The sequence below is a fragment of the Odontesthes bonariensis genome, chromosome 3, assembly GCF_027942865.1.
Source record: "Odontesthes bonariensis isolate fOdoBon6 chromosome 3, fOdoBon6.hap1, whole genome shotgun sequence".
In the NCBI taxonomy this organism is placed as follows: domain Eukaryota; kingdom Metazoa; phylum Chordata; class Actinopteri; order Atheriniformes; family Atherinopsidae; genus Odontesthes; species Odontesthes bonariensis.
This window is the reverse complement of record NC_134508.1, coordinates 27,755,336-27,782,623: the sequence shown is the minus strand read 5'-3', so window position 1 is coordinate 27,782,623 and position 27,288 is coordinate 27,755,336. Positions and strand designations below refer to the sequence as shown.

The 27,288-nt window shown below is 37.7% G+C and overlaps 1 protein-coding gene across 13 annotated transcripts in view; it reads left to right on the top strand.

Moving 5' to 3' along the window:
- Positions 1-25,951, top strand: part of atp2b2 (ATPase plasma membrane Ca2+ transporting 2) — a 168,013-nt gene extending 142,062 nt beyond the window's left edge. For 9 of the 13 annotated variants that reach the window (XM_075461386.1, XM_075461388.1, XM_075461387.1 and 6 more), the window contains 11 exons: positions 6,112-6,353; positions 8,856-9,090; positions 13,117-13,296; positions 13,431-13,518; positions 13,732-13,838; positions 15,676-15,867; positions 16,109-16,322; positions 16,423-16,634; positions 16,772-16,879; positions 17,015-17,197; positions 21,901-25,951. In XM_075461386.1, coding sequence (XP_075317501.1) covers positions 6,112-6,353; positions 8,856-9,090; positions 13,117-13,296; positions 13,431-13,518; positions 13,732-13,838; positions 15,676-15,867; positions 16,109-16,322; positions 16,423-16,634; positions 16,772-16,879; positions 17,015-17,197; positions 21,901-22,212 — 2,073 coding nt within the window. In that variant the 3' untranslated portion in view covers positions 22,213-25,951. Of the gene's footprint in view, positions 1-6,111; positions 6,354-8,855; positions 9,091-13,116; positions 13,297-13,430; positions 13,519-13,731; positions 13,839-15,675; positions 15,868-16,108; positions 16,323-16,422; positions 16,635-16,771; positions 16,880-17,014; positions 17,198-18,519; positions 18,710-19,008; positions 19,059-21,900 lie in introns of all 13 variants that reach the window. The other 4 variants (XM_075461395.1, XM_075461392.1, XM_075461396.1 and 1 more) reach the window with 4 other exon arrangements.
- Positions 25,952-27,288: the final 1,337 nt, after the last annotated feature.

Sequence of the window (27,288 nt, the reverse complement as noted above, 5' to 3'; positions counted from 1 at the left end):
TGTTCTCACAGCTCGGTGGTGTGTGTTTAGCATGGCTATGTGAATGTCCTTGGAGCTCTGATTCATGTAGCTTCAACCACATGTTCAGGTCTTTTTTTTTTTGGTCAGGAAAGACAAAAGTAGACAACACTCCCATACATGCAACTGGCATGAGCTCTGAAATAAACATTTTTTAAACTGATTTTTATGGAATCAATGTTTTGAGGTTTTCATTATGTGTTTCAAAAATGATTCAAATTAATATTTTGCATGGTGAAAGAGAAAAGAACTACGATTAGTTAATGTTTCATGATCATCAATTGTAAGTCGCTTTGGATAAAAGTGTCTGCTAAATGCATAAACATAAACATGAACATTGTTGGTTTACAATCAGTAATTTATAGTTTGGAATTAGAATGACTGCCAAGCCTTTGTTCAGCAATGCTTGAGGAGGGGAGACAGAGGAGATGAGATGTCTTTAGTTTGAAGTACCCAGTTTCCCATTTGTATTAGAAAATTAAGAGGACATAGGAACTCATAGAAAAGACTCTTTTCTTCTCTCCTCTCCTCTTCTGTCGTGTTTTCATCAATCCTGTTTAAGTTGATTTAAAATACTAGTCTCAATTAGACATATAAAAGAGTAGAATGCAAGTGAAGACGTAACTAAAGTGATGATAAAATCACTTTATTGTACTGTGATATCGATGATTGACTTGATTTACATTTTGTAGCATTTATATTATTTTATGTTAGGTGTAAAGGAAAATGGCATTTCCAGACAATCACTAATTAATAGTAAGAGTATTGTGTTCAACTACTTAAATGGTCTATTGCAATTAGGACAAGGGTTAAAAAGTGTTTTTAAAGGATAAGACCGGTTTTTTGACATTGGGCCCTTGATTTCACATTATAACATGATGTTCTACTCACCCCTGCTTGTTGTTGAACATTTGGAGCTGTTCCGAAGATATTCGCGAGGCGTCTGGCTGCTCTCTTGAGATATTCGGCCATGAAACGGTTTCCTATGGGCAAGCTCATACAGGCACAAACTATGCTGTTTATAATTTATTAATTACTCTACACTAGCACTGATAACGTGGAGGTGCGTCGCTTACTTAAAAAAATCCGGGTTATTGTAATTTTGATTTTTTTTGTCGTAAAGTGGGTGTTACTGACGTCCTCGTCGTGCTACTACCACAGACAGCCCACAGACCTGCTGCCTATTTATTCATTCGGCTAAAATTCAAAATTAGTAACCCGGATTTTTTTAAGTAAGCGACGCACCTCCACGTTATCAGTGCTAGTGTAGAGTAATTAATAAATTATAAACAGCATTGTTTGTGCCTGTATAAGCTTGCCCATAGGAAACCGTTTCATGGCCGAATATCTCAAGAGAGCAGCCAGACGCCTCGCGAATATCTTCGGAACAGCTCCAAATGTTCAACAACAAGCAGGGGTGAGTAGAACATCATGGTATAATGTGAAATCAAGGGCCCAATGTCAAAAAACCGGTCTTATCCTTTAACTAGATGTTGTATTTGGACATGATGTGTGAATTAGAAGCTTATTGGTTTTCGTTGTGTTTTATGTTTTTATAAGGACACTTGAAGGTAAAATATTGGAGATGAAAGCTGAAAGCTATTGGAAAAGGAGTTCGTTGTAAAGATGCAGTGGGAAGCAAAGCCAGATATAGAGCAAATAAAAAAGGATGGAAGAAGAGACAGAAGCATCCTCATCATGGACTGGAAGACTGTATTACTGCCCTTCAGCATGCCTCTAAGGCCTAAGCCCAGTTGGCTGGTACAGTCATGTGTAGAGTTGGAGTATCATCCACTTCTTCAGGCAGAAAGGGAACAAGAGGGAGGAAGAGGCGGAGGAGGTGGAGCACCTCACAGAAGACAGTGAAAATTGATAGTGAGCAAGACAAAATTCATCCAAAACAAGAAATGAGAGGAAAGCAAGGTAATAAACAGGAAACAGCAAAGAAAAATATGTACAAGGAGGATGTGGAGAAGTAAAAGCTTATAGTGAAGTATGAATAGAAAAAGAAATAAGAAGAAACTGGAAAACGTGAGAAGATGGGGCGGGAACAGGAGGGATGGATTAAGGGGAGCCCCAGGTGGAATAGGAAGTAACGTTGCCAGCTATCCCTTTGGCATATGTCCTTGCCTGCAGGAACACCCAAGGACCAGGGAGAGGGCAGCTGGTCTTAAGCCACATCCAGACCTGAACGTGCCAGCAGAAGCCTAGTCATGCCAACATTGGGCATTCCATGCCAGTAACTGCCCCTGTGTGCAGAGACCCATGTCAAACTAAACCTCTGCAGAATCTCTGGAAATAGATGGCAGTAGCATTTGGGGCTGCCCTGTTTATTACCTTTTTATTCACTGCTCTTTCTCCTGCCTTGCAGCAGCTGTCAGGCTCTTTGATTCTCTATTAAATATTTTCATTGTGGCAGGAGTTCTGCCTCTTGCCAAGGTATGTTTTAGATGGCCACTATTTAGATCAACAGACATTAAAGACCCCACTGTAATTTATTTCTAGTTCTATTTGAAGTCTTTTGAGCACAAAGTATTTACCATTCATTTAGTCAACTTCAAAAACAGCCATTACACTGAATTCAAATACAGTAATAACTTTTACTAAGTGGTTGTTACTGTTCTCCTCTATGCAAGATAGGTTTATCTCCAAATGATCATTTAAAAGAGATCCTGTGTTGTCATTTACGTTTTAGTGGTTTAACTTGATGTTGATAATGGGCTGGGAGCCTATTATCCCTAACACCACCAGACAGAACAGATGAGGCCATTTGTTCCATCCTGTCATTAGCCAATGACAGGCAGTGTCTTCCTGATGTAATCACTGGTCATTAGGAAAAGGCATTAATTCTGTTATTTACCACAAACTCAGTATAAAGTATTTATATTTTAGTCTCTGTCTGTGAGACACACATCTGGACAATAACCAGATGTGTCCAATTACTAGGTGAAAATATACCAGAAGTCTGATTGGGTTTTAATGAATAATGAGATTTTAGAGGCCTCTCTAACCTCTCACCTGTAATTTCTGGCTCTCAGCCATTGGATCTCACGTCAGTGTGCCCCAGGGCAGCTGTGGCTACAATCCAGTAGTCTGCCACCATCAGCATAGCACTTTGAGATTCCGTATGAAATGAAAAGTGCTTTACAAATGTAATTGATTATTATTATTATTATTATTATTATTGGATCTAAAGTGGCAAGGAAACTTTGGCTGAGTTGATATTAATAGATATTCCCTGTTCAGGTTAGTGTGTTTTTAATAATATTGAACTGTCAGAACAAACATAAAAAAAACGCTTCCCTGACAAATTAATTAAGCTTTTGAGGAAGTTTGCGGTAGGCGGCAAACGCACAGCAGAAATGGAAACACTGACACTGATCTCAACCATGTGCTAGATCATTTTTTTTGTTGTTGTTTAGCCCAAAATCTCAAATAATTACAAATTATTTACACATTCTCTTAAAATGTCTATTTGTATAATGACAAAAATCCACCTCAGGGGGAGCAGAGGAGGAGAGTCCTCCTCCAGGACAGACCCACAGTTTACTGTTTGCCATACATTAAGGAGGAATAACAGACAAAGCGTTTTGCAATTATGTAATTTTTTCTTTAGTACATGTTAAGAATATGTGATAAAGATATAACAGAGTATATTAGCATTCACAATTAAAATCTTGTTAGCAAGTGGAAAAGAGCACTTTTTACACCGGGAATGGGAACAAGCTGATTATTTGAATAACTGTACCCTTGACACAAACTCTTTCCCAACTTTTTGTTGCAGATGCCAAGTGAAAAGCATCGTGCAATAATGTAAAATACAAAATGTCAAAATGTCAACCTATCCTTTTAAATCTAATCTCAGTAAGAGGCTTGTTTAGACGCATAGCAGCAAACCTGCAGTAAATCTATTTCTGGGCAGATAGCACACACTGAAGGTGTCTGCTTAGCAGCAAGGTAGAAACATTGTGTTCAGTGGTAAATGCTGGTGTGTGTCTGTGTGTATAAGAGACAAAAAGTACATGACAAACTGTTCTTCACTTGTTTGTGTGTAGGTGTCAGCTCAGTGCCAGCTAATAGGAACCTGAATGAAGCAAATGGGACATATATCAATCAAACCTGATTGTGTTCCATAATAGTTGTTAACAACATTTATCAGCATTTACGAGCAATTGTCCTTTATTTTAGAGCCATTTTGAGTATTATTACCCAGATTGCGTGAGTATGAAATAGGTATTTTCTTAGCAAACTATTCCTACATTTGAAAAGTGAAACTGATCAGCATTTTTATCCCCATGTCGTCCCCAGACTATGATTTCAGCTTGAGAATGTGTGAATCTGTGAATGATATGAATAATGACAGTAAGAACTGAATACTTGTCAGAGTGCGTCTTCTGTGTCCAGGTGTATGACCATCGGTGTCACTATATAATGCTAGCCTATCAGAAAGATCTTGACAACAATGAGAATTTCCTATCACAGCGGCAGATATTGCGATAGGCTTTATAACTTCGATTTCTGTGTGTTATATGGGCAAATAGAGTTTCTAAATGGTGTGAGGCTCGGAAAATACAAACAAAGAAGCCTTGGGAAAAGATAAACAGGGACACAACAAACGAAAAAAAGATTTGAGGACATGTGTGAAGTGAGATGAGTGCGAATCTTGCAAGAGAATCAGAGCCAGCGAGTAAGAATCCCCAAGTGGTGGAGAGCGCACCCTCTCAGTTCCCAGGTCTCATCTTCCAAGTGTGCTTTGCCCAGTGTTACCATGGTAACGCTTAGTCTTCTGGAAGCTGACCACGCTCGCACACTATAACATACAGAAAGCACACAACTGAGCACGTGTACTGTAGCACCTGACAAGCTGCGTGCACAGATACTGTATCACACCATAAAAGCACAATCCAACATAAAAGGCAGAATGTTTTTTCATCTCTTAAACGTAGAGAAACTCCTCCACATTTTGCACTACTGTTGTAGGTTTTATGGATGTCTTAATTTTCTTGATTTAGATTCAAGCAAAAAGGGTTAAAAAAGGGCTAAACCTGGGGCAGTGGTGGTGTAGTGGGTTAAGCAGCCGCCCCATGTACAGAGGCTACAGTCCTCGCTCCAGCTGGCCCCGGTTCGAGTCCCGCACCAAGTGGCCCTTTGCTGCATGTCTTCCCTCTCTCTCTGCCCCCTGCTTCCTGTCTCTCTCCAGCTGTCCTATCATTAAAGGCATAAAAAGCCCAAAAAATATTAAAAAAAAAAAAAAAAAGAAAAGGGCTAAACCTAATTGTAAGTCTCTGATTCAAGGTTTTCAAAATCCGATTTGCTTGATTTTTCTTTTAAAGTAAATTAATATTTGTCTGGTTTGGAGTGTTATTTCTTCTTTTTTAAAAAAAAAAAAAAAGTCTACTTGAATGTGTCCTCTGAGTTATTGTGCTTTAATTTCTGAAAATGAAAGGATAAGCACTCTATTGAGAAGATAAGCAGCAGCTTGCTTGTTTGAGAAAAAATATCAGCTGCATGCATAACACACAGTAATAAACCTGAAAGGGGTAATTTGTTATGTAAATAGGTATATCACATGCTACCTTCTATAGTTTATAATAGACCAATGTGTTGATGATTGCATGATTCTAAACAAACAATTATAAATTGTAAAAGCTTGAGCTGCTTGCCTGAAATAAGAACATCCAAATTTGATTCCATCTGTCTTATCTTCTGTCCTCCCACACAAAGTAACCCTTTCACCTGCTAGCTGGTTAATTATCACTAGCAGCTATTTTAAGTGTTATATTAGGTGCTCTGCAATGAAGGAAAAAAATAATTTAATTCACTGAATTGAATAGATCACAGAATAGACAATATATGAGGCCATTTGTAATTAGTTCAGATTATATTCAATTGAGCTCTTTAAAGTTTCCAAAACAGAATTTATTTTCCTATGAGAAAAGGCATCTATGAATATTAAAAAAATGAAATAATACAACATATTTATATTGTTTTTTTTATATATTTCAAGAATAATCCTTTTTTGTCTTAAAAAAAAAACATTCTTTATGTAAAACATCTATACAAAAGAAAACCTTTTCCCCTGCCTCTCTCCAGCCCCCGGATAAGGAAGGCGGTCTGCCAAAGCAGGTGGGCAACAAGACCGAGTGCGGCCTGCTGGGATTGGTTTTGGACCTGAAGCGAGATTACCAGCCAATAAGAAACCAGATCCCTGAGGAGAAGCTTTACAAAGTCTACACCTTCAACTCTGTCAGGAAGTCAATGAGCACTGTCATCAAACTTCCTGATGGGAGCTTCCGCATGTACAGCAAGGGAGCCTCTGAGATTGTTCTCAAAAAGTGAGTCTAGTTTTTTTTGGTTAGAATTAAATTCTCTGGGGTGGTGGTTACACATCTTTCTTTACCAATGTAAGAACAAAATTATTTTATGCTTTATGCTAAAACTGATTACTTACTTAAATGTGACACTGAAAAACTAAAGACACATGTTTAGAAATGCGTATGAAACACAACTAGTGAATACAAAAATCCTATTTGGACAAATTACAGCTCATTTGATGTTTTTAAACAGTGTACTTCTGTTGAATTTGACTGTATGCCAGTCCACCTGTTTGTTTTCCATTTAAGTGCTAATTTATTCAGTTAATGAGAAATCCATTTTCTTTTTATCAGATGTTTATATCGTTTGGTTTGAGTACTTTAGTAAATAAGGAAATGCTCCTGCTGTGTTTTTGTTCTACTTACTTGATCACAGCATCAAGAGTGATGCATCAAGTGATCATCACTTGCTGTATATACACTGACCGTGTATTGGAGATTACGTTCACGTTCATCTCAAGACTCAGAAAAGTGATATTAGAAAATCTGAAAAGAAATAATTAATTTTTTTGGATTACGTTAAATTACATAATTTATCATTGTTCCTAGAAATGGCAAATTTATCCCACAACAAAACCATCCATGGCCCTACAATGGCTTGAGTATTATGCTGCACCTTTTTCCTCACTCAATGAATAGGAATCTGTGAATCTGACCCCACCCACATCTCCACCCACCAGCAGATGACACTGACACTGATTTAAACAATATTAGAAAGATACAGTAACAGTAATGGATAATATATGCCTTTGGTATTGTAAGCCTTACTGTGGCTAAACCTCTTTGTAAGAGTGGAAATGTTTTCTAGCTCACAATGTGAAGACAGGGTTGCTAACCAGTACACACTGAGTGTGAGACTCTTAGGCTTTTCCATGAGAAGCAGCACCAGCTTTTACTCAATTAATTTATGGCAAGATGTGGGAAGCAGTTGGCTGGGTAGTGATGTGGCAGCAGGTGGTAAGAATTCCACGTACCCAGAGACTCACCGCTTGAGTGCAGAAGTTAAGAGCAAGAGCGGGACACAGAGTAAATCCATACGTAAATCCAAAAAATTACCAACTGACAAACATGACTGCTCATACTCAGTGTCAGACATAATTAGTTTTATAGTAAAACCAAGCTGTTCGTGGATTGAATTTTCTAAGTAACCTCTGGTATTTTTGTTGGGATGCTACAATGTCACAGAATAATCTGAATGCAACTATGTTGCCGTTTAACATTGTTGTGTCAGACATAATTAGTTTTATGTTAAAACCAAGCTGTTTGTAGATTGAATTTTCTAAGTAGCCTCTGGTATTTTTGTTGGGATGCTACAATGTCACAGAATGATATGAATGCAACTATGTTGCCGTTTAACATTGTTGTGTCAGACATTAAAGCTTACATGATCTGATTTCATGCCACAAAACATGTCAGATCACCTTGTCAGATGTCAGATCACCTGTTTTTGATCCATCAAAAACACACCAAGTAGCTTTATTTCCTTTATTCTACTGTCTTCTCCACCTTGCGTGTGCTAACTTTTTCAGATGTCACTGGTTTCTTATTTCACTAGGTTCTCACATCTCATGGAAAAAGGGTAGAAAGTAGATGAGTAGAAATCTTCAGCCCTAACATTGATTTCTGATTAGGTACATGATACGTCAAGTGACACACACCAAAAAAACCCAAAACATTTTATTGACATTGTTATTTTTCAAGAGGTTCAAAAAACTTTTTAAAGATTCACTATAATGAAAGGACATTTAAAGCTGCAGTCTGCAACTCTTTTTCAAGCATAATGCCTGGAACTGTCCGGGGATTCTGAAAGTAGTACATTAAATACCCCAATACAAAAAAAAAAGAGTTCTCTAGGTCCCCTATATGTCCCGCTAGGTCCCTCCAAAGCCAGCAGGTTTGTTTACAAAATTGCAGACCGGACCGGTAAAAGGTAACCAATCAGGTTACGAGCTGGGCTCTGCTGCCTGTCAATCACCGATTGTGCACGCGCGATACAAGGTAGGCTCGTCCCCACGCTTATTTATCTAGACTATTGAACTTCATTACGGGCTAGTCTACTTACTGTGTCTTCCATGATCGCAAATGACAGGTGAGTTGATGAATGAGGAGTCGTGTACGCGAATCTGTCGTGCACGTAGACATGCACGAGTTCTCATGTGTTTTGATGGGGCGGGACAGGAAGTGAATAACTTTTTATTTTTCGGTTAAAAAATAAGCATTTCTTGCATTTTGCGACTACGGAGGTCACCGTTTTCAACTTCAAGCGTTCTGATAGATCATGTAAACCCTTAAAATGCCAAAAATTAGGACTTTACGTATGACAACAACAAATCCTGCAGACTGCAGCTTTAAGATTGTACTATTCTTGTTGTTGTTTTAATCTGTTGGATTGTTTTGGCACAGAAACTGTAAAAGGCAGATGAACCTTATTCTGACCACCCTACACCAAACCCTTTTTTACAGATGCAACTACATCCTGAACGAAATGGGCGAGACAAGGGTTTTCCGTCCACGTGACAAGGACGAGATGGTGAAGAAAGTGATTGAGCCTATGGCGTGTGATGGTCTGAGGACCATCTGTGTGGGGTACCGTGACTTTCCCGGCAACCCTGAGCCCAACTGGGACGATGAGAACAACATTCTCAATGACCTCACAGCCATCTGTGTTGTCGGAATCGAAGACCCTGTCAGACCAGAGGTAGGAGAGTGTGAGAAATGTTGGTAAGAATGGAGGCGATGTTGGGAAAAAGGACAATGAAATAAGTTAGCTGCCTTGTCATTGGTCTGCGTTCATAGCAACGATGAAACAGTTTCACTAAAGCATTTAAAGTATCATCCTTCTTATCCTTGCAACTTTAAATTGTTTTGAAAATGGTTTTGTAGATTTCCAAGATTTTGTGTCTTTTATTTTGTATATGTATGATGCAATATACATATCACACAAGCAACCATTTAGCTACATGTTTACCTTTTTGTACAAAAAGCTTTTGGGGATTTCAAATCCTGGGAGTGTTAACAAACCTCTGTATGTTAATTAAAAACTTTTTCCATTTCGACTTTTATTTATTTTTCTTTTTTTGTTATTGCAATGTCTGCCCTCTGTGCTATTGAAGCAAAATCAATTTAAAGAAGATGGATTATGCAATAACAGATTTATTACAAAGTGATTTGGCAGAAATCTTTTATGAAGAAAAGAGTATTCTAGTTGGGAAAAGCAGTACAGTAAGAAAGCTGACAGCTCCCTTGACAGCTCCAGTCATGATAGAGGAAAGTATGCAACCAACAGACTACTGCATCATTTAGCCTCTTCCTTTCATCTCTCATCCATTCTTCTCCCCACTCCCCAACAATGTTTCTCATTCTATCTCATCCCAACATGCACCCATCCACCTCTCCTTGTGTTGTATAGTCTGACTTCCACCTTTCTTTATTTGCTCTTCTTCATGTGCCTTTCACTGCATCTACCTCTCTCTATATCATTGTGCCTCTTTGACTCTTTCTGTCTGAAGCTATATATATAAGTTATATAAACACCTGAACACACCCAGATGAAGATCCAGAAAAAGAATAATAGCAAACAACCACAGCTACAGTTAAACAAGTTTACTAGAACCCCTGCTGTACAGTGTTACAGTGTTGCATTTTTAAGCTCAGTTACAGTGTTGTCCTAAAAATTAATGAATTTCAAAGTAATACAAATTATTATAATACAAATCTTCAAATCTAGGCTAAAAACCTACTTATTTAGGATTTAATACCCAGTAGTATGATGGCACTTTTATCTTTTATTATCTTAATCGATTTTTTTATATTTTATTGCTTTCACTGTTCTTTTATTGTTTTTATTTGTTTTTACTTAGTCTTCTCTTTATTTATTACCTGCTGTAAAGCACTTTGGTACACCGTAAGGATTGTTTGTAAAGGGCTGTATAAATAAAGTAAATTTACATTTACAAATTATGCAGAAAGAAAGCTAAATATAGTAGGTTGAGCATACAGCAAAATAATTTCTGCAGTTGCTGCAACATTTCATATATATAAATTCACAAATACGTTTTTGTTATAGTTGCTACAAAGTCTAACATTTTGTAGAATTCATTGTTTATCCACCCTAGAAGTCACATAGCATCTGTCATGTTAAATAACAATTGCACAAAAGCAATGCAATGAAAAACGATGCACAGCACTTCTTCTGATCTCTTGCAAAGAAAATGCCAATACTGTTAATGAGATGACTTTCCCCTCTGCTACAAAAGGGCCCACACACACACACCGGTAAACATATTTTTTGTTTCTTTATCAGTCTGTAATTTCTTCCCCCTGAATGTGATGTTCTTTTAATAAGTGGCTGCTGTGTAGGGCTGCCCCAGAGAGAGAAGAAAGGACGGACTGAGAGATGGACAGACTGAAATAGAGATACAGACTGAGACAGATAAACAAATCAGAAATAAGATTCATGTCAGAGAGGTGATGGAACGCAGGAAGAAAAGGAAGATGTGTAAGGACTGAAATGGATGACAACAAGACTGTAACTAGATCCATATCAGAGACCCAAGAGGCTTGTTTTTCAGTCTAACCTCTGGACTCAATTCTTTTGTAGGGCCAGATAGTTATTTCAGTAAGCCTCCACTCTTCTCTTTACTTCTTCTTTTAGATTACAGGTCAATTAGAGCAGCGGGAATCCAAATAAAATGAGACTTTAAAGAAAATACCAGAGATGACTGACAAGTAAATAGTAACTTAAAGGGGAACTCCGGGGCATTTGAAGCGCAATCCCATTGCTAGAGGTTGTCAAATACTGACAGTAGGACACAGACAGGTGCAAATCGGCGCTCCCTGTGCGGCGATTGCGCTGTTTGCGCAGCCTGTCATGCTAACCAAATACGTGGTGGCCAAGGGGCAAATAATAAACCTTCCACGTAAAACAACAACTTGCACACTGCAGAAACGTCACACCACTTTCAAGTATTTAAAACATTACAACAATACATGCCCAGTAATATTGTTGTAATGTTTTAAATACTTGAACGCAGTTTTTCTAGAGAAGATAATTGCTTTGGATATGGGAGTATCGTCCATTGACTGTTTTGGGCTTTCACATGCGCAAGCATACCAACAAGAGGTAAGTGACATGCTGTATAAAGTTGTTTTGTAACGTCCCCATGCCGGTAATGTAAGAACCATGCATATGGTTTTGATGGTAAGGCTTGTGACTTTATTGTCGGATGGTTTATAAAGTGGTGTGACGTTTCTGCAGTGTGCAAGTTGTTGTTTTACGTGGAAGGTTTAGAATTTGCCCCTTGGCCACCACGTATTTGGCTAGCATGACAGGCTGCGCAAACAGCGCAATTGCCGCACAGGAAGCGCCGATTTGCACCGGTCTGTGTCCTACTATCAGTATTTGACAACCTCTAGCAATGGGATTGCGCTTCAAATGCCCCGGAGTTCCCCTTTAATATCTTGACAACTATTACCTGCTGACAGAAGAAAAGGCATAAGTCATCAAAAAACACATTTGTTATTGTTGCTTCAACCTAAAGCTCATTAAAGGCCTACATTGCTTCTCTGTAGGAAATGTTCCTTGTACTTGATGAAATGTTCCTTGTACATGAAGAAATCGACTTGAAAAAGTCAATTTCTTCATGCTTACATGTGTGAACGGCTTTATTTGGCTTTTTAATGTACAGTAAATGTTGACTTTGCAGTGGTGAATTAATTCAAATTCCATCATGTGTGTCTACGTACATCTGTGCAACTGTGTTAGTGTGTTCGCTGGCATGCTTCCATGTGCGTGTGCAACACGCCAAAGCAAGTCTGAACTAGAAAATATACATAAATTCATGAGTGTATGTGTTTGTGTGAGATTATCATGTGAATCGTGTTTAAAACGGAATCATAGAAAGTCCAGCAGTCCTGCATGTGTGTAAAAATCAGTGTGAGTTCTCATTACTGCATGTCCACACATTCATTTAAGTGTGGGTTTGGAGAGCAGATCTCACCCCAGTGACCTTTGCCAGCAAGAAGCGGTTCTGAACTAATGTGTTTTAGCAAGCTGTTTATGATATGGATCAGTTACAATCCACTAATATCTCACATCTACTAAACTACTGAAGGAATAGAATTTGAATAGATAAGCTTCCTTATATAAAAGAATAGAAATAATGATCATTTTAAAAAAATCAGCCAAATGTTGATCTGATAAAATTGAATAGTTATTAATCTTATGTGCACCTTAATATGTATGTCATTAATCAATAGTTTTCTATTGAAAATAGATCACATGACTATTTGTAGATTCTCTTGAGTTCCACATAGCAAATAGCTCATGGTATTGGTATACCATCCTGCAGCTTTACTGTTTAGCAGACAGCTCATTTTCAGTATTGAAGCTCTAAAAACCAGTTGTATCAACACCACCAAATGGCAGACAGATTAAATCAACATTTCTTTCTGGAGAAGATAGAAACCAAAACTATTAAGGAAAAATGCTAAAATTCCGATTACATCCATCAAGTTGTCAGTAACACTGGGTGTGATGGATATGTCTGACTGATGTATCAGAACTGAACTTTTCATGAAAAAGTTTCTGAATGGTGATGATTCATGTCCAAGGTGGTTTCTGTTCGTCGGAAGGGGACAAAAGTTGTTGTTTCAGATTTGAATTAGTGATGCGTGCATCATATAATATTTGTCTATCATATAATAATCTAAACTACTCATTTAGGTGCCCGATGCTATTCGGAAGTGCCAGCGTGCAGGTATCACAGTCCGCATGGTGACTGGAGACAACATAAACACAGCCAGGGCCATAGCCATCAAGTGTGGTATCATCCATCCGGGAGAGGATTTCCTCTGCATTGATGGCAAAGAATTCAACAGGAGGATCCGCAATGAGAAAGGAGAGGTACAGTTAAAGAGAGGCAGAGAATAAGTAGACTGAGATTTGAAAAAGAAAGAAAATTAATTAAGACTGAAACCAATTGTCCATCGATTTTCAATTCTGTATGTGTGTGTCTGTGTGGGAATGTGCGTGTGTAGGTGGAACAGGAGCGTATCGACAAAGTATGGCCTAAACTCAGAGTCCTGGCAAGATCATCCCCAACTGACAAACACACACTTGTCAAAGGTGAATTGGTTGCAGGATTTATTTACTTTAATTCACCATAGTTTACTTCAAATCCACATTTTTGTGCCATAGTTTTCTGTTAAACCAGCTCACATAAACTAATATGATTTCTATTTGGAGATCGCAGAAGGTCTTGTTGCTCTTTCTCACTTCAGACAAGTTGATTCATACACTTTGCTCTACTGCTAATGCCACTTTGTGTGTTTTTGACAGGCATCATTGACAGCACTGTGTTAGACCAGAGGCAGGTGGTGGCTGTGACAGGAGATGGAACCAATGATGGACCTGCTCTTAAGAAAGCTGATGTTGGGTTTGCCATGGTAAGCAAAGCATCTCCTCTTTAATCATATGCACCCATATGAGACTGCTCTCAGTCAGCATATGCAGATGTCTTTTTCACCTCTGCATTATTTAGGGTTTCTTTCTGACACTCTGACTCTTTATGTGCAGATTAGGAGCTCCCCCTAGTGGATAGATATGGTCCCCCAGTTACCTTGCAACAGCTTACTTTGAGCTCCATCTATTACACTGTTTAAAAATGTATTTGAAAGTCAAGATGATATTAGCTTTTCTCTTTAAAAATCAAGTTATAGTATATAACCAAAAAGATTACCTTATCCTCTGACGGAGGTGCTCCATAACCCAGATTCCTGTTGGTCAAGCTCTAACAGAGGTTGTTAGGTTTATAGTACCCTGTGAAACCACAACTTTGGTCCTTTAGGATGTAGTGTTAAATTTGTTTTCTGTACTTTATCATATGAATGTATGTGGACTTTATTGGTGGGACATCACTTCGTGCGAAGTACCTACTTTGTACTACCTTCAATATTCTTTTTTTAAATGAGACACTCACATACGGTAGATATTCTCATTGGTATAGTTTTCCTATTTTAATGAGAAGCATAAACTTGTTCAAATGCGGCCATGGCCTAGAAGGGTTCACACCCTGTCATGCTGTGCCTCACAAAATATCACAGTATATGGGAATTAAGTCCTGCGCCCCACCATTAATATGCCCCTCCAGCATAAACAGTGACTCCTTAATTATGCTTAATCTTAACAGATTAGCAGAGCTGACTCATGTCCAGAGTCTATATTTGTTTAGTGACTGCACAGCTGGTTTAGGAAGATTTCTGTGTTATTCCTTTATGGCAGCTTGGGGAACAATGCAGTATGCAAATAGATAATCAGTGAAGTTCCAATCCTGTTTCCAAAAACAGTTCTACAATTGTAGAATGAAATCAGAGGGCAATTATTAATTGCAAATCATTTACACCATACCTTTAATTGAAAGTAGTACAAAGACAACATAAAATGTTAAATATAAGATTTTTAAGTTTATGATATTTTTGAGCTTGGTGCCAGCAATGCATTCAACATAATAATGACAGCAATATGCTTAGGATTATGCCACTGAACCACCTCTGCTTTCAACAATTCTGTCTTTGCATTTTGAAGTTAAAGAGACCAGTTGATGTATGTTTCCTCATTTATGCTTAATATAGAATTTCAGCTGATTAACAAACCAATGCCTCCTTCCTTAAGTTTTTAATGTCATAATACAGAATGCTCAATGTTATCAGTTGGTGAAAAGATTGGCTCAATTTAACCCCTAGGCTCTTGTTTCAGATCTTGTTGTTGTTAGAATCCTTGCTGGATGTAGTTTTTCATTGTTTTGTTGAAATTAACAAGGTCTTCGCTGAAAAGATGTGATCTGGATGGAAATGTTTTTCTCCAAATCCAGTATATATCATTCAGTATTAATGTTGCAAGTTTTTGTGCTGTGTAAAGATAACAAGGTGGATAGTCCTTCTCCTTCTTCGTATGGGAAAAGAGTTTTAATCTTATATATTTTTATCCTTTGAACTACATGTAATCTCTCCACTTTACCAAGGCAAGGCAAGGCAATTTTATTTATAGAGCACAATTCATACACAGGGCAATTCAAAGTGCTTTTTTGTACCACACAAAATAATAAGAATAAAATGGATATATGTTTTTACATTTAAAAAAAAAACATTAGGTATGATGTCACTTACCTAGTTTAAACACGGCATCCTATTTTTTTGCGGAAATCAGGGTATAAAAGCACATTGGCTTGAAGCACAGTTTCAAGCACAGTTCCTGTCTGAGTCCAGCTTGTCATTTCTCTTCCAGGGTATAGCTGGTACAGATGTGGCCAAGGAGGCGTCAGATATCATTCTTACTGACGATAACTTCAGCAGCATCGTGAAGGCAGTTATGTGGGGCCGAAATGTCTATGACAGCATTTCCAAATTTCTTCAGTTCCAGCTTACTGTCAATGTTGTGGCTGTCATTGTGGCTTTCACTGGTGCCTGCATCACACAAGTAAGAGGCATTAGAAAAGACATTAACACTATTTCTATCAATATTATTACTTCCTCGTGGTTGTTCCATCGTAGCATAGCTGTCGTCTAATCTTAAACTGAAAAGCTGATGAGAAAAATTATCTAAAAATTCAGTAAAACAAGCAAAGCAGTATTTCATTTCAGAAGATAAAGATGATATGATATTTGTAGCTGTGTGTTACGATAGCTAATATCCATCTCAACTTTGATAATTTCTCCAGGACTCTCCACTGAAAGCAGTGCAGATGTTGTGGGTGAATTTGATCATGGATACCTTTGCGTCTCTGGCCCTAGCGACAGAGCCTCCAACAGAGTCTCTGCTGAAGAGGAAGCCGTACGGTCGCAATAAGCCTCTTATTTCAAGCACTATGACCAAGAACATCTTAGGACATGGAGTCTATCAGCTCATCATCATCTTCACACTGCTCTTTGCTGGTGTGTGCAGTAAATTTAATGTGTTGTTTATAATGTGGCACAATATAGGTTAAAAATGAATGTATTATCTACAAATATTTCATGTTCTCTGAACTTCTAGGCGAGCAAATCTTTGACATTGACAATGGCCGCAATGCTCCTCTCCACTCTCCTCCATCTGAGCACTACACCATTATTTTCAACACCTTCGTCATGATGCAACTGTTTAATGAGATAAATGCCCGTAAAATACATGGAGAGAGGAATGTCTTTGATGGTATCTTCAGGAACCCCATCTTCTGCTCCATTGTTTTTGGAACATTTGCTATGCAGGTAAACAGCTGCAAATTATTTGATTATTTAATTATTTGATTATATATCGTATTGATAATTTATTTTTTAATTTAGATAAATAAGTAAATGTAATATCCTTTATTCTGAATATACATTGTATGCATTGTTTTGTGTAGATTGTGATTATTCAGTTTGGGGGGAAGCCATTCAGCTGTCAACCTCTTGACCTGGAAAAGTGGATGTGGTGTGTTTTCCTTGGCCTGGGAGAGCTTGTCTGGGGACAGGTAATGTGGGAGTCTTTTCGTCTCTTCTTTTATTTTCCGTGCCCTGCTTGTTTTCTTGCTTTTTCTCTAGTCTGTGCATATTCAAGTTAGTCACTTTTCCTTTTTACTAAGTGATCTATTTTCTCTGGCTGTTAGGTGATAGCCACCATACCCAATAGCAGGCTGCGCTTTCTGCGAAGGGCAGGCCAGTTAACTCAGAAAGATGACTTACCAGAAGAGGATGTAAATGAGGATAATGAGGAGATCGACCATGCAGAAAGGGAGCTGAGGAGAGGGCAAATTCTGTGGTTCAGGGGACTCAATCGTATTCAAACTCAGGTGAGGACATGTGTTAGTTTAGATTGATTTAACCCTAAAGAAAAAATATGTGGAGAGTTTTGCAGACTAATTTGATCTGTTACTCTTAAAAATAAAAAAAGGATCTTTACATAAAAATCAAGTTAATTCATCAAACTAATCAACTTTCAACTCCAGAAGGTAAAGATTTGTCCTGAGATGTTTTCCTAACTGGCATTTTCTTGTTTTTTTTTTTTTTACAAATGATCAATTTCATAAAGTTCAATCCCCCTAAAACAGTATCTCAAAAGTTTATTTCCATTAGGAAATGCTATATATATGTTATTGGATGTACCTTTTAGTCATTCACAGCCTTAAAGTAATTTTATCTCAAGATGACTCATTTAGGAACATGAAGATGCAGCTTTCCCTTGGTGGACGGCGACGATCACCACTGTGGACCTGTGGACAATCAGACCTCAACATTATACAACAGGAAATAGTGGTTGTACTATTCTCACTGTGATGAACTCTGCAGACCGGTATCACTGTGATATTCATGACAGTTTTGACTAACTGTTAAACTTGATTTCATCTCACTGATGTGTCACTGACGGTCCTGGGTGAAGCTATCCCACGGCATGGTTGACAAGTGCAGCCAAATATGGTCTTGAAAAATATGAGTTTGCAAAAAAGATTTAAACATTTTCTTTCCAAAAAATATTGTATCTCTGCCATTTGTTCAATCAGTGATGTCAATGTACTCATTCATTTTGTTTTTGAATTAGTAAGTGCTCTTCTTCACATAAGACATCATTTACTGGTTATGGAAGAGGAGAAAACATTATACACTTTTTAAAAATTACTTCTTATTTACAGTGTGTGAATATGCCTCAAAACAGTATGCAATGGAAGATGTAAATGGCTGCATCTTGACCCTTAAAGGTGTGGACCACTCAAATTGTATGCCCATTAATCTTTTGCTAGCCTGATCACAGTCTGGATCTTTAGTTATGCAAATATTTCAGCTTTACCCAAGTTTTTTAACATCTGACATTATCATCTGACAACATCAGTTCCACTTCATTAGGATGGAGGCAGAAATCAGAAAAACTGGACGTAAAAGTATGTTCATGAGTATGATAACAGGTAAATATATTTCCTGTTTTAATTTGGGTGAACCAGCGCCTCAGATTTACCATTTTGTTGTTGGGATACCAAACCCTGACCTTTAGCTGACTCCCCATCATGTCGTGATTGAGACACTTCACTCCCTTTACACAGCCAGTCATTCCGTATTGCCATTTGGTCTGTGTCGCTCTGAGCAGCCATTTGTCCTCTCCTGTCCTGCTCTCCTCCCACAGATTGACGTAGTCAACACCTTCAAGAGCGGCACCTCCTTTCAGGGGGCAGGGGCTCTGAGACGCCAGTCATCCACCACCAGCCAGACCCAGGATGTAACCAATGTTTCTAGTCCTAGTCACGTGTCCTTGTCCAATGCCCTTTCTTCTCCTACAAGCACTACTGCTGCTACTGCTCCTCCCACTACTGGTCGTGAGTCAGAACTCTGTCAGTCTGCTTGTCTGCTCTCTTTGCTTCAGGGGTGCCATCCAGGCAAAAAAAATGTATCTATTCCAAGTGAATTTTTTTTTTAAAACCTACTAAAACTTTTAGCATTCTGAGGTTGGCATCTCTGAAGATTTATGTTTTTTTTTTGCTATCTGCTTTTTTTTCATTTTCTTTCTTCCTCTGTCTTTTTGCTGTTCATACTGGATTTCAAATTCATCTTGATATCGCGTCCCATAGTTGGGTGTACTGTCTTCTCATTGGTCAATGTGTGTTTGTTTCCCCAGAGTGCTAGGAGCGCAGGACTAAGGGTGATTCCCACGGCGTGACATTTCAGGTTGTGAGTTTGTCTCCCTCTGCTCATACCCCATACATCATCCCATCGTTCAGTCCTCTCATGTTTATGTCTTAGCGGACATTAATGTGAACTAATTCCAATCACCTCACAAAAGGGCTAGGTGAACATTCAAGTATAAGTGGCAAAGTTGTCTTTTTATCTTCAAGTTTGTTACTAATGTGGTAAATCACAATGACTTGAGACAAGTCTATTTTTACTTTCTGTTTTATGTATTTAATGTTATCAAACATAGAGGAATATACTTTATGTATGGCTTCAAGCACAATAAAGATATCTGTGTTTGCCATCTTACAAGCCATCTCCAAAGAGGATCTTAAAAGGAGAGACAGAAATAATCCACAAGGAGGTATGGTTTCAGTATCAGGGTATCTCCACTACACTTAAAGTTTTTGTACCTCTGCCTCACGCACCTCTGCCTCGCGCACACACCTGTCTTGTCTTGGTTTAATCTGAATCTGCTTGATGAAAATCAATTGAAAAGGCTGTCTTTAGGATGTGTGACAGCACAGTCACCACAAGGTACTGCTGTTCCGATAATTCATCCCATCTTTTTGCTTCATACTGTCAGTGTAGTTGACTGCCATGTTGCCATAGTAACAGACAGATTCTCTGCAGCAGCAGCAGCAGCAGCAGCAGCAAATATTTTACTCCCCCTACCCACCCTTTTTCAACACCCCATCAGTGTTATTTGTCAGACATCCTGTCACATACACTCATCCGAGCAGGCTCCTCTTTGTTATTATCATTTTTTATATGTGGTGTCTCCTTATACCCCACCTTCCTATAGTTACTTTAGCAACAGGGCTACAGTATAATATTTTTATTACAGTTTAATATTTTTAAACCTTACACAATTTCCAAAAGGGTTGGAATCTTGGGTAAAATTTGTATAAAAACACAATGCACTGATTACAAGTTATCTAAATTGTACATTTAATTGAAAAAAAGTAAATGTTATATGGTATTCTCTTCATTTGCTTAGATGAGGCAACATAATTTGATTTGTCATACAACACAACAATTTGTACGCTGCCTTAGTTTACCTTGAATGAGCTCAACCGCAGACAGCTTTGTAGTGTTTTATCTTGCAGTAGTGATTGCAGCAGTAAACTGTGTTCACTGACTATTGTTCCTGAGTCACTGCAGTTTTAGGTGGTGAAATCCACAAGATCAGTGTTTGACCTGTTACCTTGTGGCAAATATCTTCTAAAAGTAGCATCCTCATACACATATTATTTCCCTCTGTAGGCATGAGGCTGTTAAGGATGAAGATAAATCAGAAGTAACAATATTTTGATAGATGATATTCTATTTTCATGCTATTTGTTATTTTAATCAGTTGTAGGCTGAAAACACTGAAAAGTCACTGATTGTTACAGCTTTGCAAATGTAAACACTACAGTTTCTCTATGTTTTATATCAACATAAATTAATAACATTTGAGTTTTGGATTGTTGGTTGATTTGAGTTAAGATGGCATCCTATAATTGTGATGAGTCATTTTCTGTCTTTTGGAGTATTTTATTTACTGATCACGATTTAAAATGAAAAAAACAGAATAAGATATGTGCAAGATGGTATCAACTTTTTTTTAAAGTCCCAGCTCCTTGTAAACATAAAGGTATAAATGCAGAAGCAAATTTGAAGTAATCCTCACCAATCTAATTATACTACAACACAGAGTCATGTCAACATTAACATTTCTGATGCGAATGAGATAACACAATACCCCTTTTTTATTTCTCTGTACAAACCCTAGACTGCTGACATAATTCTGGGGTTTAATTATACCAGCACACTCCTATTATCTACGAGTTCAAAAATCAAAGGAATTTGTTTACTTTATTAAAGGCTCACATGGCTTTTTGGGACTTATACTTGAGTGTTTACATAGGTATGCATGGAGTTGGAACGTGCTTTAACCGTCAGGCCTCTGGCGAGAAAACTTACTTTCATTATTCACGTCCTTGTGTTTTGTGTCAGCTGTTCATGTTGCAGTGTCCACCTCTTCACCATCCTGTTGTCTCGTTGCATGTAGTTTGCGTTTATTTTTGCGTTTATAATATTTTAACCTGCTGTGTTTGCTCGTTGTCTACATGCCACCGTGTGTTGTGTTGGTGTGAGTTTTACACTGCAACGCCTGTGTTGAGCCAGCGTTATGCAGATATGACTCTCTCCCTTTGGGGCCATGCTTCACCCACCCTATGCTATATTTACATGTTTGTGTGTCCCTTCCAGAGTCTGTGTGGATATTATCCCAGACAGTGCTCTGGTACCTCCAGAAGGTTTTAAACCGCCTGATTGGATCTCTCAGATTTAACCTCCTTCCTTCTTACTGACCTCGTCCACCAGATATCTTCAAACTTGCATGTGATATTCTCCTTTAATTTTTCTGTGAGCATTCCATTTATTAACGTGGCTTGTTTCTAGGTATACAGCACATTGGACTAAAGTGTATACTTACAACGAGCATTTGTGTTGCTTTGGTTTTTCTTGAAATGTATGATTTTCTTCTGTTTTTTATGATTGTGTTTCTCACAATTTTCTTTAGTGCACGCCAAAATTGAGTGACTTGTGACCTGTAGTCATCTTGTGAAAGCAGAACACAGACTGCAGTTGGCTTCTCTCTTGTTTCTCCTACACTTTTTTCTCTTTTTGCACTTCTATATCCTCAAATTAGAGGATTCCCATCCTCTTCCTTGTCCCTTCTTCCTTCAACTTCCCTCTTTTCCCTCATCCCGAGGTTCCCTCCGACCCTTTAATTTAATCTCTTATTTCACCTCTCATGGTTTCTTTCTTTTTAATCTCCTTTTCACAACAGATCCGAGTTGTGAATGCATTCCGTAGCTCCCTCTATGAAGGCCTGGAAAAACCAGACTCCAGAACATCCATCCACAACTTCATGACACAACCTGAATTTAGGATAGAAGACTCCACGCCCAACATCCCCCTCATTGATGAGACGGACGATGATTCTGCCCGAAGGAGGAGGAAGTACTCCAGCCAGCCTTCATCTCCTAACAAGAACAACAACGCCATCGACAGTGGGATCAACCTCACCATCGACATCAGTAAATCTGCCGCCTCCTCCAGCCCCGCCAGCCCTTTGCACAGCTTGGAGACCAGCCTCTAACCCTGATCCTAAACTCAGCTTTAACCTCTTGAGTCATTCCCTCGCAGTCAAGTGGAACCTCCTCAAGATCCTCTAGACCTTTAATGGTTACTGAAGATCTTGTCACCCCAAAATTTTGACCCAGCTGTTACCCTCCTGTCCCCGGAAGCATCATTTACCATCGGCACAGGGCAGGTCCTGTGAAAAAAAATGTCCATCCCCTTCCTGTAATATTAACCCCATAAAGCTCTCGTCTCCTTTCAAAATGGAGAAATTCTTAGTGATATGGCAAGATAAAAAAAAAAGAAAACAAACAAAAAAAAAACATACAATCAAAAAAGCGCAACAAAGCCACAGTACCCACACAGCCATTCTGCTTCTGTGGTTGTATGTGAATGGTGCCACCCGTGGTTCTGTGTATGACTATAAGCTTGTACTGGTTAGCATGTACTGTATAAGCGTGTGGCTGACAGCCTGTGTGTATGAAATGTGTTTGCAGTGGCACCAGGAGGAGGATGATGAGGTGGAAGACTGCCGAGGAAAATAAACCGCAAAACAGGACTAACTTTAAACTTTCTCTTCAACGATAACATTGTTAATACTGATACAGTCATAGTTTAAATTAAATTGAAAACTGTTGTTATTATTCTGATTCTGATTATTATTGTTATTATTCTTATTGCTCCTGCATGAATGTACATTACCCAAGGTTTATTTAAAAAGGTTTTAATTTTATTGGAGTTCTTTGGTTCTGATGGGCTGGGTCTCGCAATGGACTGCAAATTTAAAGCCAGCTTCTCTTAGTTCCTGGCCTGCAAAGTTTCCTCCTCTGTGTGGCATGAACATGTTCCAGACTGTAAAAATTAATTTAATCCATAAACACAAATGTGTATTGAGGTGGTAGGACTGAACTTGCACAGTAGTTTTGCACCTGTTGAAAAAGAGGAACGCAAACTAATAATAATAATGATGATAGCATTTATGGGATATATTCTATACATATAAATTCATAAAAATATATTTAGAGAATTTATCTTTGTTTGTTGGCATGTTGCCTTGTTCCTGCTTCAATGGCTCAAATTACTTTGACTTATTTATGTCTTAAAGAGAATGTAATTGTTTACAACCTCGTAGAGATAAACTTCCTGGTTTCTAAACAGAGGCAGGTGAAGTTGGAACTCCGAGTTGTGTCGGTGTGTTATTACTGAAAAACCATGTGCTGGAATTTGCCTGCTATATTGTCAAATAATGTAGATATTTTTAGAGGATTAACAACAAAAATAAACCAAAATATAATGGGATGCATAGTACATGTGGAATCTTAGTATTACTCGATATGATTGTTGGGATCAAGTAGGAGCGGCTTGCCTTTGGTTTTGCTTAATGGAAGCCTCCTTTTTGTGACAGAGGAGGATATTTGATTTTTTTTTTTTTTTTTTTTTAAATATGTGCTCAAGTCAAAGGCTGATATCAGGACCTTTTTCCTTGTTCTCTGGGTAAACTTGCTTGTTCAAAGAAGTTGATTTTTAAAGATAATTAACAGGCTGCAATTGAGTCATATTAGAAACTTGCAAAGTTTTATTTGGCTTATCTGTACTACAAGGAAATCTGACGTATTTTAACATTTGGAATATAATGTGTTGGTGTTTTTTTTTTGGGGGGGGGGTTTAATTTTTGATTTATTTTGATTCAAATACGTTTTTTTCGTCTAAGAGAGAAAGACACATACAGCTCCACATACTGTTCTCATTTTTAACTTCTAAAAAAAAAAAAAAAAAATCCGACCAAAAAAAACCCCAAAACAAATTACAACTAAAATGGAATGTTGCTTTGACTTTTTTTCTATATATACATACATATATATGTATACATATATACATACATACATATATATGTATACATATATACATACATACATACATATATATATATATATATATATATATATATATATATATATATATATATATATATATATATAAAAGATTTTCTGCACTATCTGGTTTTGAATGAAAACTTCTGTGGTGTAACTCTAGATGTGCTTTTGTGTGTTTTAACCAAGCTTGTCTTCCTGCCGTCACAGAATATACAGTACTCTAGCATCTCAACTGTACTCACTAGTTGTAAACTATTTATTGTGCTTTGACCAATCAGACATTTCCAGAGAGAAGTCACATACAGAAGGCACATTTATTGCACTCAGAATGCTAGGCCACCTAACTAGCCTACTATTGTTATTTCTTTTACTAATCAAAGTCAGTGGCATGATGTTATATGCTCATTATGCAAAAAAATCCTAAATTTTCTACTTAAAAAACCCAACTATATAGTAAATAATATAAACAGTCATTTATCTGAACGGTTCTTTTTTGTTTTTTTATATCTTCCTCCTCTGTCATTGCCCAGCCGATCCGTCCTGGAGAGGATTCACAGGCTCTACCAGTCAGCTCAGGCTTGTCGAAAAAGTAAAATGGTCATCTTAATAAAATCTTATTTAAGTTGGAAGAAAACAGCCTGGATTCTGATATTTTCCTTAGAAGCTGTTGATTTATTTTGTTTTCTTTCCAATGCTTTACCTTGACCGTTTGCTTTATTTGTCTGTAAAAATGAAAAACAATAAATAAAACAAAAAACACAACAGTACAATTTTCAATATAATATATATATATATATATATATTAAAGAAAAGACTTAAGTCAACATTGTCAAACCACTTTTACACCCAGGAGGATGTTCAGCTTTAAGAAGATGCAATGAAAAAGCAATGAAAAAGTTCAAAAATAAGTTTTGTAAATACATTGATGGGTCTACTGAGGACAGAAACTCCAAATCGGACTGGTGTGAAAACAGGAACTCTTCCTGACTACATCTACCATCATGCACCACCATCAAGTCATACTGCCGACAGCTGTTGGGCTGTATGTAATAATTCACTGCTTCTGTCAGAAACCCGAGAACATTATGATTGCATCCAAATCATAACATGAGTTGTAACGACCAATCATTATGTAGATGACACTGATGATGATGATGATGATGATGATGATGATGATATCAATGACACTTCTTGCAATATACTCTCACCTGCCTCGATGTACTGTATTTAGCAGCATGCAGTTTGTGGAACAAAGAAAAAGAGAAATGCCAACAGATAGCTCTTTGGCATACTTAGCCATTTATGGGTAAGTGAATTAAGTGTTCATCTCGTTTTTATGACATTTTTTTTATCTATACAATAATTGTAAATAAAGAACTCAATGTCTTTGTTCATTTAATACTATGCAAAAAGTCATGCTTTTCTGATTGTTACCCACCCTTAATCCTAGAGTGTGTTGCTGGAATGTTTGTGGTCTCAAAAGTCAGTAAAAAAAACAATGTGATGTAAATTATTTTCTAGCCTGAGGATAAAGTTAAATAATATTATGCCGAAAATTATTATTATGATACCATGAGGAGGATGTTATAATGGTGGTGACAATGATGATGATGAACTGTGACTCTTACTGCTTAACTGTCCCATTTACAACACTCCTGACAGGAGCACAAGTGAAGAAAACAATAACAATAAAAACAAATAACAAAAAAAAGGAAAATCCCTAAATAAACCTCCCAGAGCAGCATGACCCAGCATGGTGTGTCCTGGCCCCGTGTGACATGATTTTGTTGTGCTTCACTTTTTTAATCTCCACTATGACTTTAATTGTGTTTCTGCTTCTTGTTTTTGTTTATTTTAGTAATTTACTTAAAAAAATTCTGCAAATGTTTTTTTGGTTGGAAGTTTTTTATACAAAAGTAAAAGAAAAAAGAGCTATCGATATTATCGGCTACTAACAGAAAGGTCCCAACCCTTTTAAGCTATTTCCTATAATGCAACAATATTGGAACTGTCTCCCCTCATCCCTGTCCACAATCAAAGCTGTAAAACATTATATACACGTTCAATATCTCCTACAACTTTTGAATAGACCAAGTTAGATGTACATAATTAGTCCCCCCTCAGATTGTGACCTACAGGTGCCCTGTGCACTTTTTTCCTAATGTTATTACAGCCTTTGCCCTTCAGTTAGATGAGAAACCTTTTCATAACCTTTAGTTGGATATGATCGGCAAATATACACCATCATCCATTTGATAGCAATTGTTTCAGTCATACAGTGTTATTCGTAAATCCTGACAAGCATTCCCCGGAAGTCAGATCAGGATAGGTGGTGTCAGAAGCTTTTCACGGCACCTTTAAACCCCCACAGCAAACTTTAGAAAGGAGGACAATACAGAGGTTGAGACGACTCCTAACCTAACCACACCCAGCTTTGAAGTTGAAGGCAGAAATGCATTTTCATCAGTATCTTTCTTCAGTGTAATAATTTATGTTCTGAGTTTGAGGAGTTTGAAACTAGAACATCATTGCCAGGTTCACTCGCTGTAAGGGGAAAAGGTTTCTGAATTTTTGTAAGGCAGCCAGCATTTCCAATGTCACAGACAGATGTCAAATGAAAGGAGAAATCCAAACCACTGACTGCTTCAGTGCAGATATGTGAAGGCATTGCAGGCATGGTTTGGGTCCACTTGTTCCTTTAGAGGAAAAGATCTCTTTGAATCATTACAATATATTCAGACTGATCATCTGTTCTGTGATGGAAAATTGTCTGGATGGGAGGGGCCTTAGCTAGGGAAGACCTCCATCCTCTGGGCATGGAAGGTCACTGAATGGTTTATGGAGTATGACAGTGATGCGAATTGTATGTTCAGTCAAATATCTGGGAGATTTTGGACAGAGGTGTTAGATTGCACCCTCTACCCCTGATATAAAAACTGAGGGAATAATTTCAGGGACTGCCTTGGCACTCAAATGGGCCTCTGGTTTCATGTATACCTCAACACCTTTCTAAACCATGATAATGTTGTCATTTCTTCAAATTTTCAGTCATCTGTAGTTTTTAGACAAATCATCCAACATAAATAGCTGTGATGTGGAAACTCAAAGCTCACAATTTATATTCACACCTTGAATCTGGAAATAAAAAATATTCCAAATCTATTCATATTTGCATCTTGACTGTATTTGAAAAGAGGGAGGAGGCATAGATGTCACCTCGA